Here is a 12,731-nt window from a genome sequence, read left to right as displayed (position 1 = left end):
GTCAGGATGCAGTCGATCAATCCCCACAAATAGATATTGTTCCAACTTCATCACAGAGAAGATGAATGTCAAACAAACCACCACCAGTGGAATCTACCCCACCAACAAAGAATGTCACATTTCAAGAAGCTGAGATGGATCAAATGTTGGATGCGTTTTTTGCCATGGATCCGGTTATTGAAAACCAAGGTGGAGAAACCATCCAAGGAAACAATGTCGATCAACCTCAGTCATCACGTCCAAATCAACGACATGAGAGTGACGTTGAGCCAGAAGGTGAGATGATGCGGAGACTTGCACGAACGCCGCTTTACAATGGTGCAAACATTTTAGTTCTTTATACATCTTTGGCACTGCTTAATCTACAGTCTATTTATGGATGGTCTGACACGAGTGTCACAGAGCTTTTCAGGTAAATGTATTGTATGCTTAGTATGGACACAAAATTCAAACCAATAATCGTGTCTTTTGATGTGGTGACGTATTGACAGGTTGCTAAACGAGCAGATTTTGCCAGAAGGCAATCACATGCCTCCCTCCCGACCTGTCTGCCAAGAAGATTCTTACCAGCTTGGGCATGGATTATCATAAAATCCATGCATGTCCTAAGGATTGTATACTCTTTTGAAATGAGTACGTAGATCTAGTACAGTGTCCCAAGTGTGGATCAAATAGATATAGAGAGGACACACAAGGCAAATCTGTCCCTGCAAAGGTTCTGAGACACTTTCCTATCATTCCAAGAATAAAGAGCATGTTCAGCGACAAGTCTATAGAATCTTTGGTGACATGGCATACCAACACTAGATCCACGGATGATGTGATGCGCGTGCCTGCTGACTCTCGTGCATGAAAGAACATAGAAGAACAATGGCCTACATTTGCGGAGGAGCCTCGTTCACTCCTATCATTCCAAGAATAAAGAGCATGTTCAGCGGCAAGTCTATAGAATCTTTGGTGACATGGCATACCAACACTAGATCCACGGATGATGTGATGCGCGTGCCTGCTGACTCTCGTGCATGAAAGAACATAGAAGAACAATGGCCTACATTTGCGGAGGAGCCTCGTTCACTCCGTTTTGGGTTAGCAATGGATGGAATAAACCCATTTGGATTACGAAGTTCATCATGGAGCACATGTCCTATTTGCTTGGTGAATTATAATCTTCCTCCATGGCTAGCTATCAAGAAAGGCCATCTATTACTGCACTCATTGTCCCAAGAAAGTACAAAGCAAAGAACATGGACGTCTATCTGGCACCACCTATAGAAGAGCTTCAAATATTGTGGTCAGGGATTGATGTGGTTGACATGTTCCAACCGATTGGACGGCGACATGCCCATGTGCAGGGCATTCTTATGTGGACCATGCACGATTCGCCAGGTTTTGGTGAGTGTTCAGGTTAGTATCATGAAACCTTAACTTATATACAAATCTGCATCATCGCTAATTGTGCCTTGCTAATTTCTTTATTTACTATTTACAGGCTTGAGCTACTCTGGGAATCATGCATGTCCAAAATGTGGTCCTCGACTTGGCTTTCGCTAGTCTGATTACCTAGGCAAGACAGTCTACGAAGAGCATGCTCGATTTTTGCCTGAAGGGCATGAGCTACGTGGTCCAAACATATGTAAACACAACATGCATCCACTAAAGGCAAGTGACTGGAAGAACATGTGGCTACAAAGTGGAGATTTTAACCCACCCGGCATGAAGAGATTGTCTATTTTGCACGAACTACCGTACTGGAGTGATTTGCTTATTAATCATCTGCTCGACCCAATGCACATTTTTAAGAATGTGGGAGAGATCATATGGAAGACCATTACTGGAAAAAGGGAGAGCAAAGCTCAGAGAGATGACCTACAGGCTGTGGGTCGAATGCCAGAGATGTGGCCTCGACTAAAGTCCAATGGAGCGTATGCTATTCCAAAAGGTCCATGGGTTTTGAGTCGTGATGAAGAGCAACAAGTGAAGAAGACCATATCTTCTTTCCAGACTCCTACTGGGTGCATGCGATGTTTGAAAACGGCCTTTACTAGAGATGACAATATTAGCGGTCTTAAGTCGCATGATTGGCATAAATTTTTACAGTTTATCTTACCAATTGCCATAAAAGATTATCTGACAGATGACATCAGATGTGCCATTTATAAAATTAGTGAGCTAGTGCGTTGGATCTCATCAAAAGAGATAAGAAAAGATAGCATAGATGCAGCTCGCTTGAATGCAATCGAAGCAATGTGTATGGTCAAGGGGTTGATTACTAAAGAAGAAGAGGAGATGTCAAGGGGTTGCGACTGGCATGTAAGTATTTCTACAACTTCTTTTTAAAAAATCCATATGGTCTACATTGCTTTAGTAAACCCTAAACTATGTGATTTATGTGCTTGTAGTATCACAAATATGGAGCTTTGTGGTCCCATGGGAGACACTTCAGAGTGCAGCGGATAGACGAACGAAGGGTGACCTTCGATATTGGGGTTAGAGCAAGCTTCGTCCAAGAAAGTCAGGCCAGATTGGTCAGCTTGAATACTTTGGCTACATCGAAGACATTTTGAATATTAGCTTCAGAAAGTTTGATACTTTTATCTTTGATGTCAAGTGGTTCAGAGTTAGTGGGCCTAATGCAGTTGTACGCAAAGATAAGAGTGGATTAATTCAAGTGAACTCCAGGCGGGTGTGGACAGATGCTTGGGATACATTTGTACTTCCGCAGCATTGTGAACAAGTTGTGTTCACAATAGATCCACTATGGAATGAGAAGGATGAAGAAAATTTGTCTAAACCACGCTGGCTGTTTGTCGTTCAAGTTGCTCCACGGAGCAAACAAGTGTGTGAAGGATTGGATATAGAGGTTGAACAGTTGCAAGACTCAGAGGCACGGCAGACGGATGAGGATTTCGAAGTAGAGGTCAGCCATCAATAAATGCCAGAATCAGAACATAGAGATGACACTCTAAATGTGGAGCTAAATGCGGAGAGCAATAACGAAGTGGAGTTTGATGATGAAGATGTGGAAGTACAAATTGATATAGATATTTTTGGCGCATCGGCTCTCATAGAAGATAAGAGAATGACCACTGATTTTTGTTAAGATGTAATTTGTAATGAACACTTGCGACATCAATTAAATATAGTGATTTTTGTTACAGTTTCGTTTTTTATGTTATTTGTATTGCTTAAGTTGTTGAATAGTGAATTGACGTATTTCTATTGTTCTTTGAATTTAAGTTTTGCAGCCATGGATGACGACAACTATACATACTCTCCAGACTTTAGTTTCCCAGTCACTCCGGCCGGCATGTCACCCGAGTAGATGGGTAGCTTCTTGTCGCAGTTTACACCTGAGCAGATTGCTCAGGCGCACGCTCTTTGGGGTGTAGGCACCTCCAGACCTAGTACATTTGGTCCTACACCTAGGACGAGTGTGCCTCCTACCCCCTTGACTAGTGTGCCCCCGAGTCCGCCGATCCGCACTACACCTCTGACGAGTGTACCAGCTACACCAAGGCGTGGCGCCGTTCAGGTGTCTCTTTTGGAGGTGGTGGTTGTTGTGGTGACAGTGCTACCGATGCTTCCACACCACCGAGAGCGCGTCCACTGCTCTCTTCAGTAGACAGTTCACTAGCGAGCACACCACGTACACCTTGGGGATCACATGAGCATGATCCTAGCAAGGTGTATACGACAAGAGACGGATTTGTGGTCATGGATACGGCTAGAAAGGCCATAGGACAGAGGATACGACAGCTTTGCAAAGTGCAGTTTGGCCATTCTGTGATGGAGCATTGGGATGCTCAAGATCAGGAGAGAAAAAACTACATCGTTGAGGCCATTCATAGGGAGTACATGCCGGCAGAGGGGTACGATAAAGTCTCGAATGACTAGATCTTGGGCATGGCGATTGGCACCATGTCACATTGTCGATTAGAGGCCAGAGTTAAATTCAGAAACAATGAGTCGAAGCCGGCATGGTTGGACACAGAGGAGTGGACAGTGATTGGTCAAGAGATGACGGAGCATCCTGAGCGATTCCAGCAGCAGAGAGAGGCATCCATAGCACGTTTAGATTCTGCTGGATCATCACACCTTGGGAGTGGAGGATACGACACGCTTCGCCACGAGTTTGTAAGTATCATAAAAACGCTTTGATTAACTAAATGTATATGTGTTATTTTCATATTTATTTATTGTTAAGTGTTTGGTTTTGCAGGAACTTGCAATGAAGCGTCCTCCTACACCTGGAGAGGAGAAGTATGGCTACAAGCATGGGCTTGTAGCTCTTTTGACACAGCTAGTGGAGGAGGGAGAGGCCGTCGACTGGGAGGCCTTGCCTTGAGGGACAAAGTTCATAGATTTGTATTGGTAGCTAGTTTTGTGTATATTCATGATTGTATATATACCAACATTTACACTTATAGTTACATGTTTTTACTTTTTGTTATCTGTTCATGGTCGGTTAGCAGATAGATGGATTTATGTTGTGATTATATATGGATTGAGTTATGTAATGAAGTCATGAAAATTCTTCTTGCTCAAGTGTTTGTAATCAATTTATGATATGGTTTTGGATTGGTAAATGAAGTTATGGTATGACTTGTTGTAGACGGACTTCCCCGACTGTTGGTGCAATTCAATTTTGTTATGCTTATTGTTTAGGATTGACAAAGATTTGGTTATGCTTATGGTTATGGTTATGTTTATGGTTATGCTTATTGTTTTATGCTTATGGTTAACAAAGATTTGGTTGTGCTTATTGTTTTATGCTTATGGTTGACAAAGATTTGGTTATGCTTATTGTTTTATGCTTATGGTTGACAAAGACTTGGTTATGCTTATTGTTTTATACTTATGCCTATGTAATGTTGAATAAGTACTTGATCAACAGTTCTTCAACTCGCTCTTTAGTGAGAAACAGAGTGGTGGATTGTCGTATCTTTTTCACTCCTCTTTTGAGTAGTGAGAGTTGGTTTATGCTGCTTCAGTACATGTAGCAGTAGCAACTAACTCTCTCTGCACATAAGTGGAGTGCAATTGCTTTTGCACTTCTCCTTTGGATAGAGAGTGCTGCTTTTTGCTGCTGCAGCTCATGCGACAGCATTCAGTACTTCTCTCTGTCCAAAAATCGAAAAGGTGGAGTGCGGTTGCTTTTGCACTCTTCCTTTGGGCAGAGAGGGTTGGTTTCTATTGCTGCAATACATGCAGCAGCAACAGCCAGCCCTCTCTGCCCAGATTTTTTTTGCAAGTTTTGGCGTTGTTATAGACGCTGCTATATGCTTCTGTATAGACGCCGATATACGCATCGAAAAAGACCTATAATTTCCAGTGCGTATTTAGACGAACATACCGACGCGTATATAATCGTCAATTCAGAGGGTTATACCAGCGCGTATATAATAGCTTATTTAGGCGCGTATTTCAGCGCTTATATCGACGTGTATATAAGCGTTTATACCGACGCCTAATATACCGACGCGTATATAAGCATGTTGATTCCGAGGCGGATACCGACGCGTATACCGACTTAGTTCATTTTAAAAATAAACTCAATCCCGTCGGTACACGTACTGGTATTCGGGCGACGTGTTGTAGTGCCACGAGCCCTTGGTAGCTTATGGACTTCTTTCCTTGAAAGTGCGAGTGTGAAGATTCCAAGAATTGATCATCACACTTTAATAAGTGATTTAATAGTCACGAGCTGGGTCTTACTCCAAAACTGGACTCATACAAACACTCGGAGTGCTAGAGATAAAATAGGAGATCCACTGAAGTTGAAATCGTATTCGCAACTAAATCTTTGCTGGACCCAAAACTCCATAATCTTGGGTTTTTTTGAACAGCCGTGCTATCTAAAATGTTGTGTCATCTATACACCTTGGTAGAGATAAGCCCTTACGAGTTTAAGACGTTCAAGAACTCAACTGGATTTGCACTCAAAGTGTGTAGTGCTATAATAATGCCCAAAAATCACTAATGGAAATACTCTTCCTTGTCCATTATTATCGATGGATACTTATCTGGATAGAAGTGTTCGATCATGAAATCAGTTACTGATAGACTACAAACAGATGGCTCTCAGCCATGCCAATGCTCTTAGCCATGCCAAAATAGGTGTCAATAGATGGCGCTTAGCCCTTCCTCTAACCGTATCATGAACATAAAAAGATTGCAATAAAATCATGCCTAGTTTCACCCTTCCCGCATAGAAGTTGGAAAGAGAGAGAGAGAGAGAGAGAGAGAGATAGAGAGACAGAGAGAATGCTGGGATGAGGAAATCCCCTTATTATAATGTGTTGTATGCTCTTTTCCAATTCTGTAGTGTAGACCATATCTGTGTCATAACTTATCCTATAAGCGTACATAAGTGTAATTGTACCATGCTCCCGTAGAGAGAGGTACCAAAAGTCACATCTTGATCCACTTACCTTGTATGTGATTGTGACTGTATCAGGGTGCAGATGTATGGAACCTTGCCTGTGAATAAATATAAAAATAAAATGTCTGAAAACAGCAACAACTGAGCTCGTCCTTGATAGAGTAGCTAGTGCTACAGCGGAAGCGTATGCAATGATGGATGTTGTACATCCATAATACTAGTATGCCATGCATACATATAAAAAAATAGAATGATAAGCCCTTAGCTTCAATGACAGTCTCAACCATGTGAGCCGCTGATATACGCCTTGCACGATTACACTGGCATGGATATATCACAGTGCACCATTGCGTACTATGAGATTCTATCCACATAGTGCCAAAGATGTGTGCCATTATCACTAATCTAAAATCAATGGATAATACCTTGGCACATAAGAGAAGCCGTACTTCACATGAAGAAAGGAAAAGTACTTTGCTTTATACAGTGGCTTCTTATGGAGTCTGGCCAAGCACTTTGCTTTGCACAGCAGAGATATCCTTTCTCAAAAAGGAAATTAAGATATAAACAAAAACAAACATAACGTGAAAATTGACTAACCTTGTCCTCCACTTGTCGCGAGGTTTTTGGTAATTCGGACGAATCCGGCTCATAGCCATATGTACGCCTTAAGTAGAGAGGAGCAATGCCAGGCAGCATAGGGAGACAAGGAAAGCTCACTGTGATCATCACAAACCACGAAAGCCAGCAAGCAAGAGTCGAAAAATGCTCCCTTGCTCAATGCGAGCTTGTCAAGCCTTGCTACGTGCTGTTTGGTGCTGGTCGAGATCACCCTCTCCTTCCTCTTAGGGTTGCTGCACACGTTGTACTTTGGTGCTCCTTGACCTCGACCTCCTGCTTAGCGATCTTGCACACACAGTAGAGCTACAATGTCTTCTTCTCCCCCATGCAAAGCATGCAAAAAGCCCCCCAATCCTGAGGACCACATGCTATGATACCAATATGAGACCCTCATACTGCCTTAGCATTGATCCTCCGCCCAACCTCCCTTTATAGGCCTTGCCCCTAGGATCCCGTCTCCTTTAGCAGTCAGCCCTTGGCCCGGCCCTTGGCCCGATCCTTGACCTCCAGGGTGGCGCTTGGCCTGCCATTAATGTAAGACCCAGGAGCTGCGTAATAGAGATTCTGGGCCCAACCCCCCATTATATAGCCCTTGGCCTCTGAATAGAGTCTCACTGTCCGTCTTTAGCAACCGGCCCCTGGCCCGAGTCTTACTCGCCTGGGTTTTCCCTTGGCATGATATCTCCACTCTTAGGTAGACAAATGTAGCCCTCATATTTCTATGTAGTAAGAACGATGATGTGACTTAATTCAATGCCTGATGATGTGTGTGGAACTCACAACACAAACATCAATGGACAACTTAACAATCTCAAATGCAGGTAAAATATCGTATGTACCAACATCCAAGACAATACCAAGTCATCTAGTGATGAACAATGACGTGTCTTTGGAGTTCAAATCACAAGAGTAAATAGTGCGTCACACAGAGATAAAGAGGGCATAAACTATGCATCTCTCCTATCTCTGTTTGACGAGCAGAACTCTTGCGTTTCTATGTGATACAAACGATGATTTGAGTTGATCTAAAATTGAGAAACCTATAGGTCACTCTGAAGTGAGAGGTGTAGCATCCTACCTACTGTACTCCACGAGTCAACCACTCAATTCTAACTCAGCATTGTGGTTAGAGATAGACTACTGCATCACATGAGTGAGAATCTAAATCTGTCATAAAACCTTTCTCTGCAGTGAGTCAAGTGGTTGCACAGCACGAGAAAAGCGACTAGTTTCTACGCACTTCTGGAGTGAGCCGGCTACACACTACGAAGTGGCCTATAACCTACAAGCCATCTCTGTGGTAAGAGAAAGACTGTTGCACCACATGAGTCTGGCACAACACACAAAACCAAGTTAGAACAACTGGAATAACTTAAAAATTATACCTCAATAAAGTCCAACTGTCTATGTCACTCTCAACTGTAGCCGCTAGTTTCGATCTAAACCCACGACAGTCTTTATATAAGTAGTTTTTCAATCAAAATATATTTTGATCGAAACGTCTTTCGAGCGAAAAAAATACAGCTATTCAGTGATTATTCGGTACAAACGTATAAATGCAACACAGTTTGAAGCAATGTTCAGGAAAAATCTATCTCAACTTAATATGGTTCCGTTTTCAATTTTAAAAATGCATGTTGAGAGCAATGGGAAAAGGAAAATTCCGTCCCAAAATAGAGAAAAATAGTGTAAAAAACCTAAAAAATAAATATAAATATTTTCCAAAATTTCCTCTTGCCAAATTCAAGAAAAAGAATTCTGTATGTTTGAAAAAATGATTTTTTCCGAACTTTGGTTTGAAGATATGAGGGGCCATGCCGCCGCCGAAGATGACGCTGCTTCCCTAGTAAAACATAACATGTAAGGCCTTGCATGGTCACGCGAGGCTTAGTTATCAGCTATTGATAACTATGCCAACTATGCACAGACAAAGCATTTAATGAATAACTAAGCCTCTTGCATGGTCATGCGAGACTTAGTTATTCATTCATCCTCCCAACTATGTCTTCAACTTCACAACTATGCCAAATTCGGCATAGTTACAAAGATAGGCTTAGTAAGTCATTTAATGCTCCTTAGGCATGTAACCAAGAATGAGGCTTCGTTATTTGTTCAAATAATTGATAACTAAGCCTCGCGTGACCATTGCCTAATACTCTTCTTCATTGAGGTTTATTTTAGAGACTCTCCCTCCCTCTGTCTCTCTCTCTCTCTCTCTCTCTCTCTCTCTCTCTCTCTCTCTCTCTCTCTCTCGTCTTGACCAGGCCTGGAAATTGAAGGGTTCCCTTGTCCTTCCTAGGGAAGGGGAATTTCCTTAGTTGGCCTTCGGAGAGGAAGGGCCATCATACACTTCGCGCGTCATCATGCAAGGCAGAAATGCACCAGCCCGTCACTCGATACCCCTTAATTTTCTTGGTCCTATGAAATATTCACTTGCTTTTGGCATATCTTTTGTTGTTCCATACTTAAGAAGAGCTAGCATTCGGTATTCTTTAATTAAATTTGATGGTTAGTAAATATTTAGAATATTGGTATATTATACTTTAGCTCTGTTTGCTCCTCTTCCCCCCAAAAGCATCACCATTAATTTTCACGTCTCTCTCTCTCTCTCTCTCTCTCTCTCTCTCTCACACACACACACACACACACACACACACACACACACACACACATCTTGAGAGCACTCACTTTAGCCAACATGTGCCACAAGAAGAGTATGCAGCAAGAGAGTGCAAGTTTGAGGGACATTTATGAGGTGAGACCCTCCGACAAAAGGAAGAGGAGGGAGGCAATTCAACGAGGTAAGGCCCTCTAAGAGGAAGAAAGAGGAAGGTGTCTTGGTCAATGCCTATTGCAACAAAGGCATGGACAATATGATCCAGGAGTTTGTGCAAGGGTAGAGGCTAGGGTCCAAGATGTGGTTCGAGATTCTCTTGGCATATAGTGGCCCTTCAACGGGCATGCTCCTACTTGCATGCTATAGCTGCAAGGGCAGTGGGTGGCGCAAAGAGAGAAAGAAGTGTACATAGAAAGTGTTCATCTCTCATGTGAAGCCATGAAGAGGCCAGAAATGCGTTGAGAGAGAGAGAGAGAGAGAGAGAGAGAGAGAGAGAGAGAGATCATGACTTGTTTCCTTGAGCCTCAATGCTATCTCCTCATTTCCTTTAAAAGATTCATGCCTATATTGTTTGTAAGATCCTAGTCACCCCATCGAGGTCCTTGCCTATATTGTTTGTATGATCTTAGTCACCACATCCAGGTCCTTGCCACCCCACCCCAACATGTCCAATGGATAGGAAGACAAAACGACACACGACAGCAAATTATAATCGATCGGAGAAACTTTCTACCACCACAGAGCTCAAACTAAAACGAGTCGATCCTGAATGCAGCACATCCGAGTTACACCTTAGAACTTAGGCTCATGTTTTAACTAAGCAACCTTCTATTTTGATTTCTTTTGGGCTATTTTATAGAATTTATCTTTGAAGGGCATTTTCAAAACTTGCCCTTCCTAGTGAACGCTTATTTTCAAAGGACCCGTCTATTGGGAAGGGACCTCTGAATGGCATGCTCTTCACTGGGAAGGCCTATCACAAAAGTGCCATGCATGTGCAGGGCTAGACCCCTAAGGAAGGGTGGGAAGGGTTGCAATTTCCAGCACTGGTCTTGACTCTCTCTCTCTCTCTCTCCCCCTCTCTCTAGCTGCTGTACAGTGTACCCTTGTTTGGCAGATTAGAGTATAGCCGTAGCTGCTGTACCGAACGCCCATGTGATATTTTAGAAAAGCCAAAAATCCTCTCGCAGACTCTCCCTTCCTCTGTCTCTCGTCTCGAGTCGACTCTCTCTCTCTCTCTCTCTCTCTAGCTGCTGTACGGTTGTACCCTTGCTTGGCAGATTAGAGTACATAATTAAAAAATGTCGCCTTCTTGAGTGACCGTAGCTGCTGTACCGAACGCCCATGTGATATTTGACAAGGAGTCTGTGTGACGCGCAAATTAGAGCACATGATCAAAAATCTGGCAGCAGTACGTGGTTGGGGAGTACCTGCATGCAAGCAAGACAGATGCACCCAACGTCCACGGGACTCGACCATGTGATTTGTCGTACGACGACCGAACATAATATATGACGGAGCATTTAGCAGTCTAAAAGGGAGCATGCAGGCCCTGCAAGGAGAGTATCGCAGAACGTCCAATTCAGTGAATAGCAGTGGTTTAATTAGCTTGCAGCATGACATGTTCTAGCAGGTGTGTGTGTGTGTGTGTGTGTGTGTGAGTGAGAGAGAGAGAGAGAGAGAGAGAGAGAGAGATTTGATTTATCACTGCTTGTTTTGAATTGTTTGACGTGGTCGCAGGCCCAAGGGCCCTAGTGGCGTGGCGGCAACGGCAACAGGCAGAGGAATGGTGATGGCGGCAGTAGTAGTATTGGCTCTGCTACTGGTGGCGTCGACGTCGACGTGGACGGGGGTGGAAGCTCAATATCTCGACTGCCCTGACATTGACACCAAGGTGTACCCTTACTGGAGTATGAATTGGAATCCAGCACAATATGGAGAGTCCTACCAGCTGCGGGTGACGCCGTCGCTGGGGTACGAGGCCAGTCAGCTGGCGCCGGAGTGGGATGAGACTAACTCCACGTGGTACGTGCGATTGGCTGAGGCAGGGGCCACGTACGTCCTGGCGGTCCCATTCGGTCTGGAGCGCCCCTACGTGTCGCAAAAGGAAGATTTGCATATTGTGAACATGAACACTGGCAGGGTGCTGAGCTGGCGCCAGGAAGGAGATGACGAGTACTTTCTCGTGGAGGCCGATGCGGGGGCCGCTCCGCTGCAGCTGCAATGGAACAACACTGTGGGGCAGGCCTGCCCTTTCTTGCTGAACGTCTGCTGCGCGGCGTATAGCGTGCTCTCCAACAGCTCCATGGGGCTGAGCCCCTACGTGGAGGACGAAGCAGTGTACCTCAAGCTATCCACAGATAACCTCCTCCCTTTCGACATCCTTAGAACCGCTTCTACTAAGTTAGCCACCGTCGTCGACGTGTAGCGATACGCTACTACAGCGGCGTGCATCTTACCATAGGCAGCGCCTTTGCTCTCTGCTGGCTTTCTCGCCTTCTAGCGGCTAGCTAACTGCTCCTTTTGCAACTGATGATCGGTTGTTGTAACCGGCAGTTCATGAGGGAAAACAATAAACTTTTCTCTTTCTAGGGATTTGCATTTCTTTTTCTTTCACGTTTTGGAATTAATTAGAGAGGATGATACAAAGCTCAAAGATAACAAACAGAAGGCGTGCCTTGCCTCGTAGTCTATTAATTCTCAAAAAATAATGCACTTGCGCCGAGTCCCAACCCCTCGTGGACACACATAGGTCTTGAATTGATTAAAGGCTAATTGGGTCCCTTGGGCATTGAGATAGCAAGTAGTGCCTTGCCTCGTAGTCTATAATTCTCAATAAATAATGCACTCATAGGACTGCTCACTGGGCCCCAACCCTCATGAATTAAGGCTAACTGGGGTCCCTTGGGCATTGAGATACCAAGGATTTAGTGCTTCCTAAAAAGTCATTTGTTTGTTTTCAAAAATTCTAGTATGGCATTTCATGCATTAAGCGTTGGCTCTTGGTTTTTTGTCCCTCTTTTAAGTGGCATAAAAATTTCTTAACCCAAAAATCCACCTGTTGAATTTACCCCCTTTGGCTGTGCCCAGTTCTCAAACCTCCCCCTGGAA

The 12,731-nt window shown here is 43.8% G+C and overlaps 1 protein-coding gene across 1 annotated transcript; it reads left to right on the top strand.

Annotated features, from left to right (window-relative positions):
• Positions 1 to 11,150: 11,150 nt before the first annotated feature.
• Positions 11,151 to 12,215, top strand: LOC147449489 (uncharacterized). Its single transcript, XM_086522624.1, has 2 exons — positions 11,151 to 11,253; positions 11,361 to 12,215. The coding sequence occupies exons 1-2, from the start codon at positions 11,237 to 11,239 to the stop codon at positions 12,046 to 12,048; spliced, it is 705 nt and encodes a 234-aa protein (XP_086378750.1). The 5' UTR covers positions 11,151 to 11,236; the 3' UTR covers positions 12,049 to 12,215.
• Positions 12,216 to 12,731: the final 516 nt, after the last annotated feature.

The sequence above is a fragment of the Adiantum capillus-veneris genome, chromosome 10 (genome assembly GCF_014529385.1).
Source record: "Adiantum capillus-veneris isolate H3 chromosome 10, ASM1452938v2, whole genome shotgun sequence".
NCBI lineage: Eukaryota > Viridiplantae > Streptophyta > Polypodiopsida > Polypodiales > Pteridaceae > Adiantum > Adiantum capillus-veneris.
The sequence above is the reverse complement of the archived record's forward strand: the minus strand, read 5'-3'. Positions and strand labels throughout refer to the sequence as shown.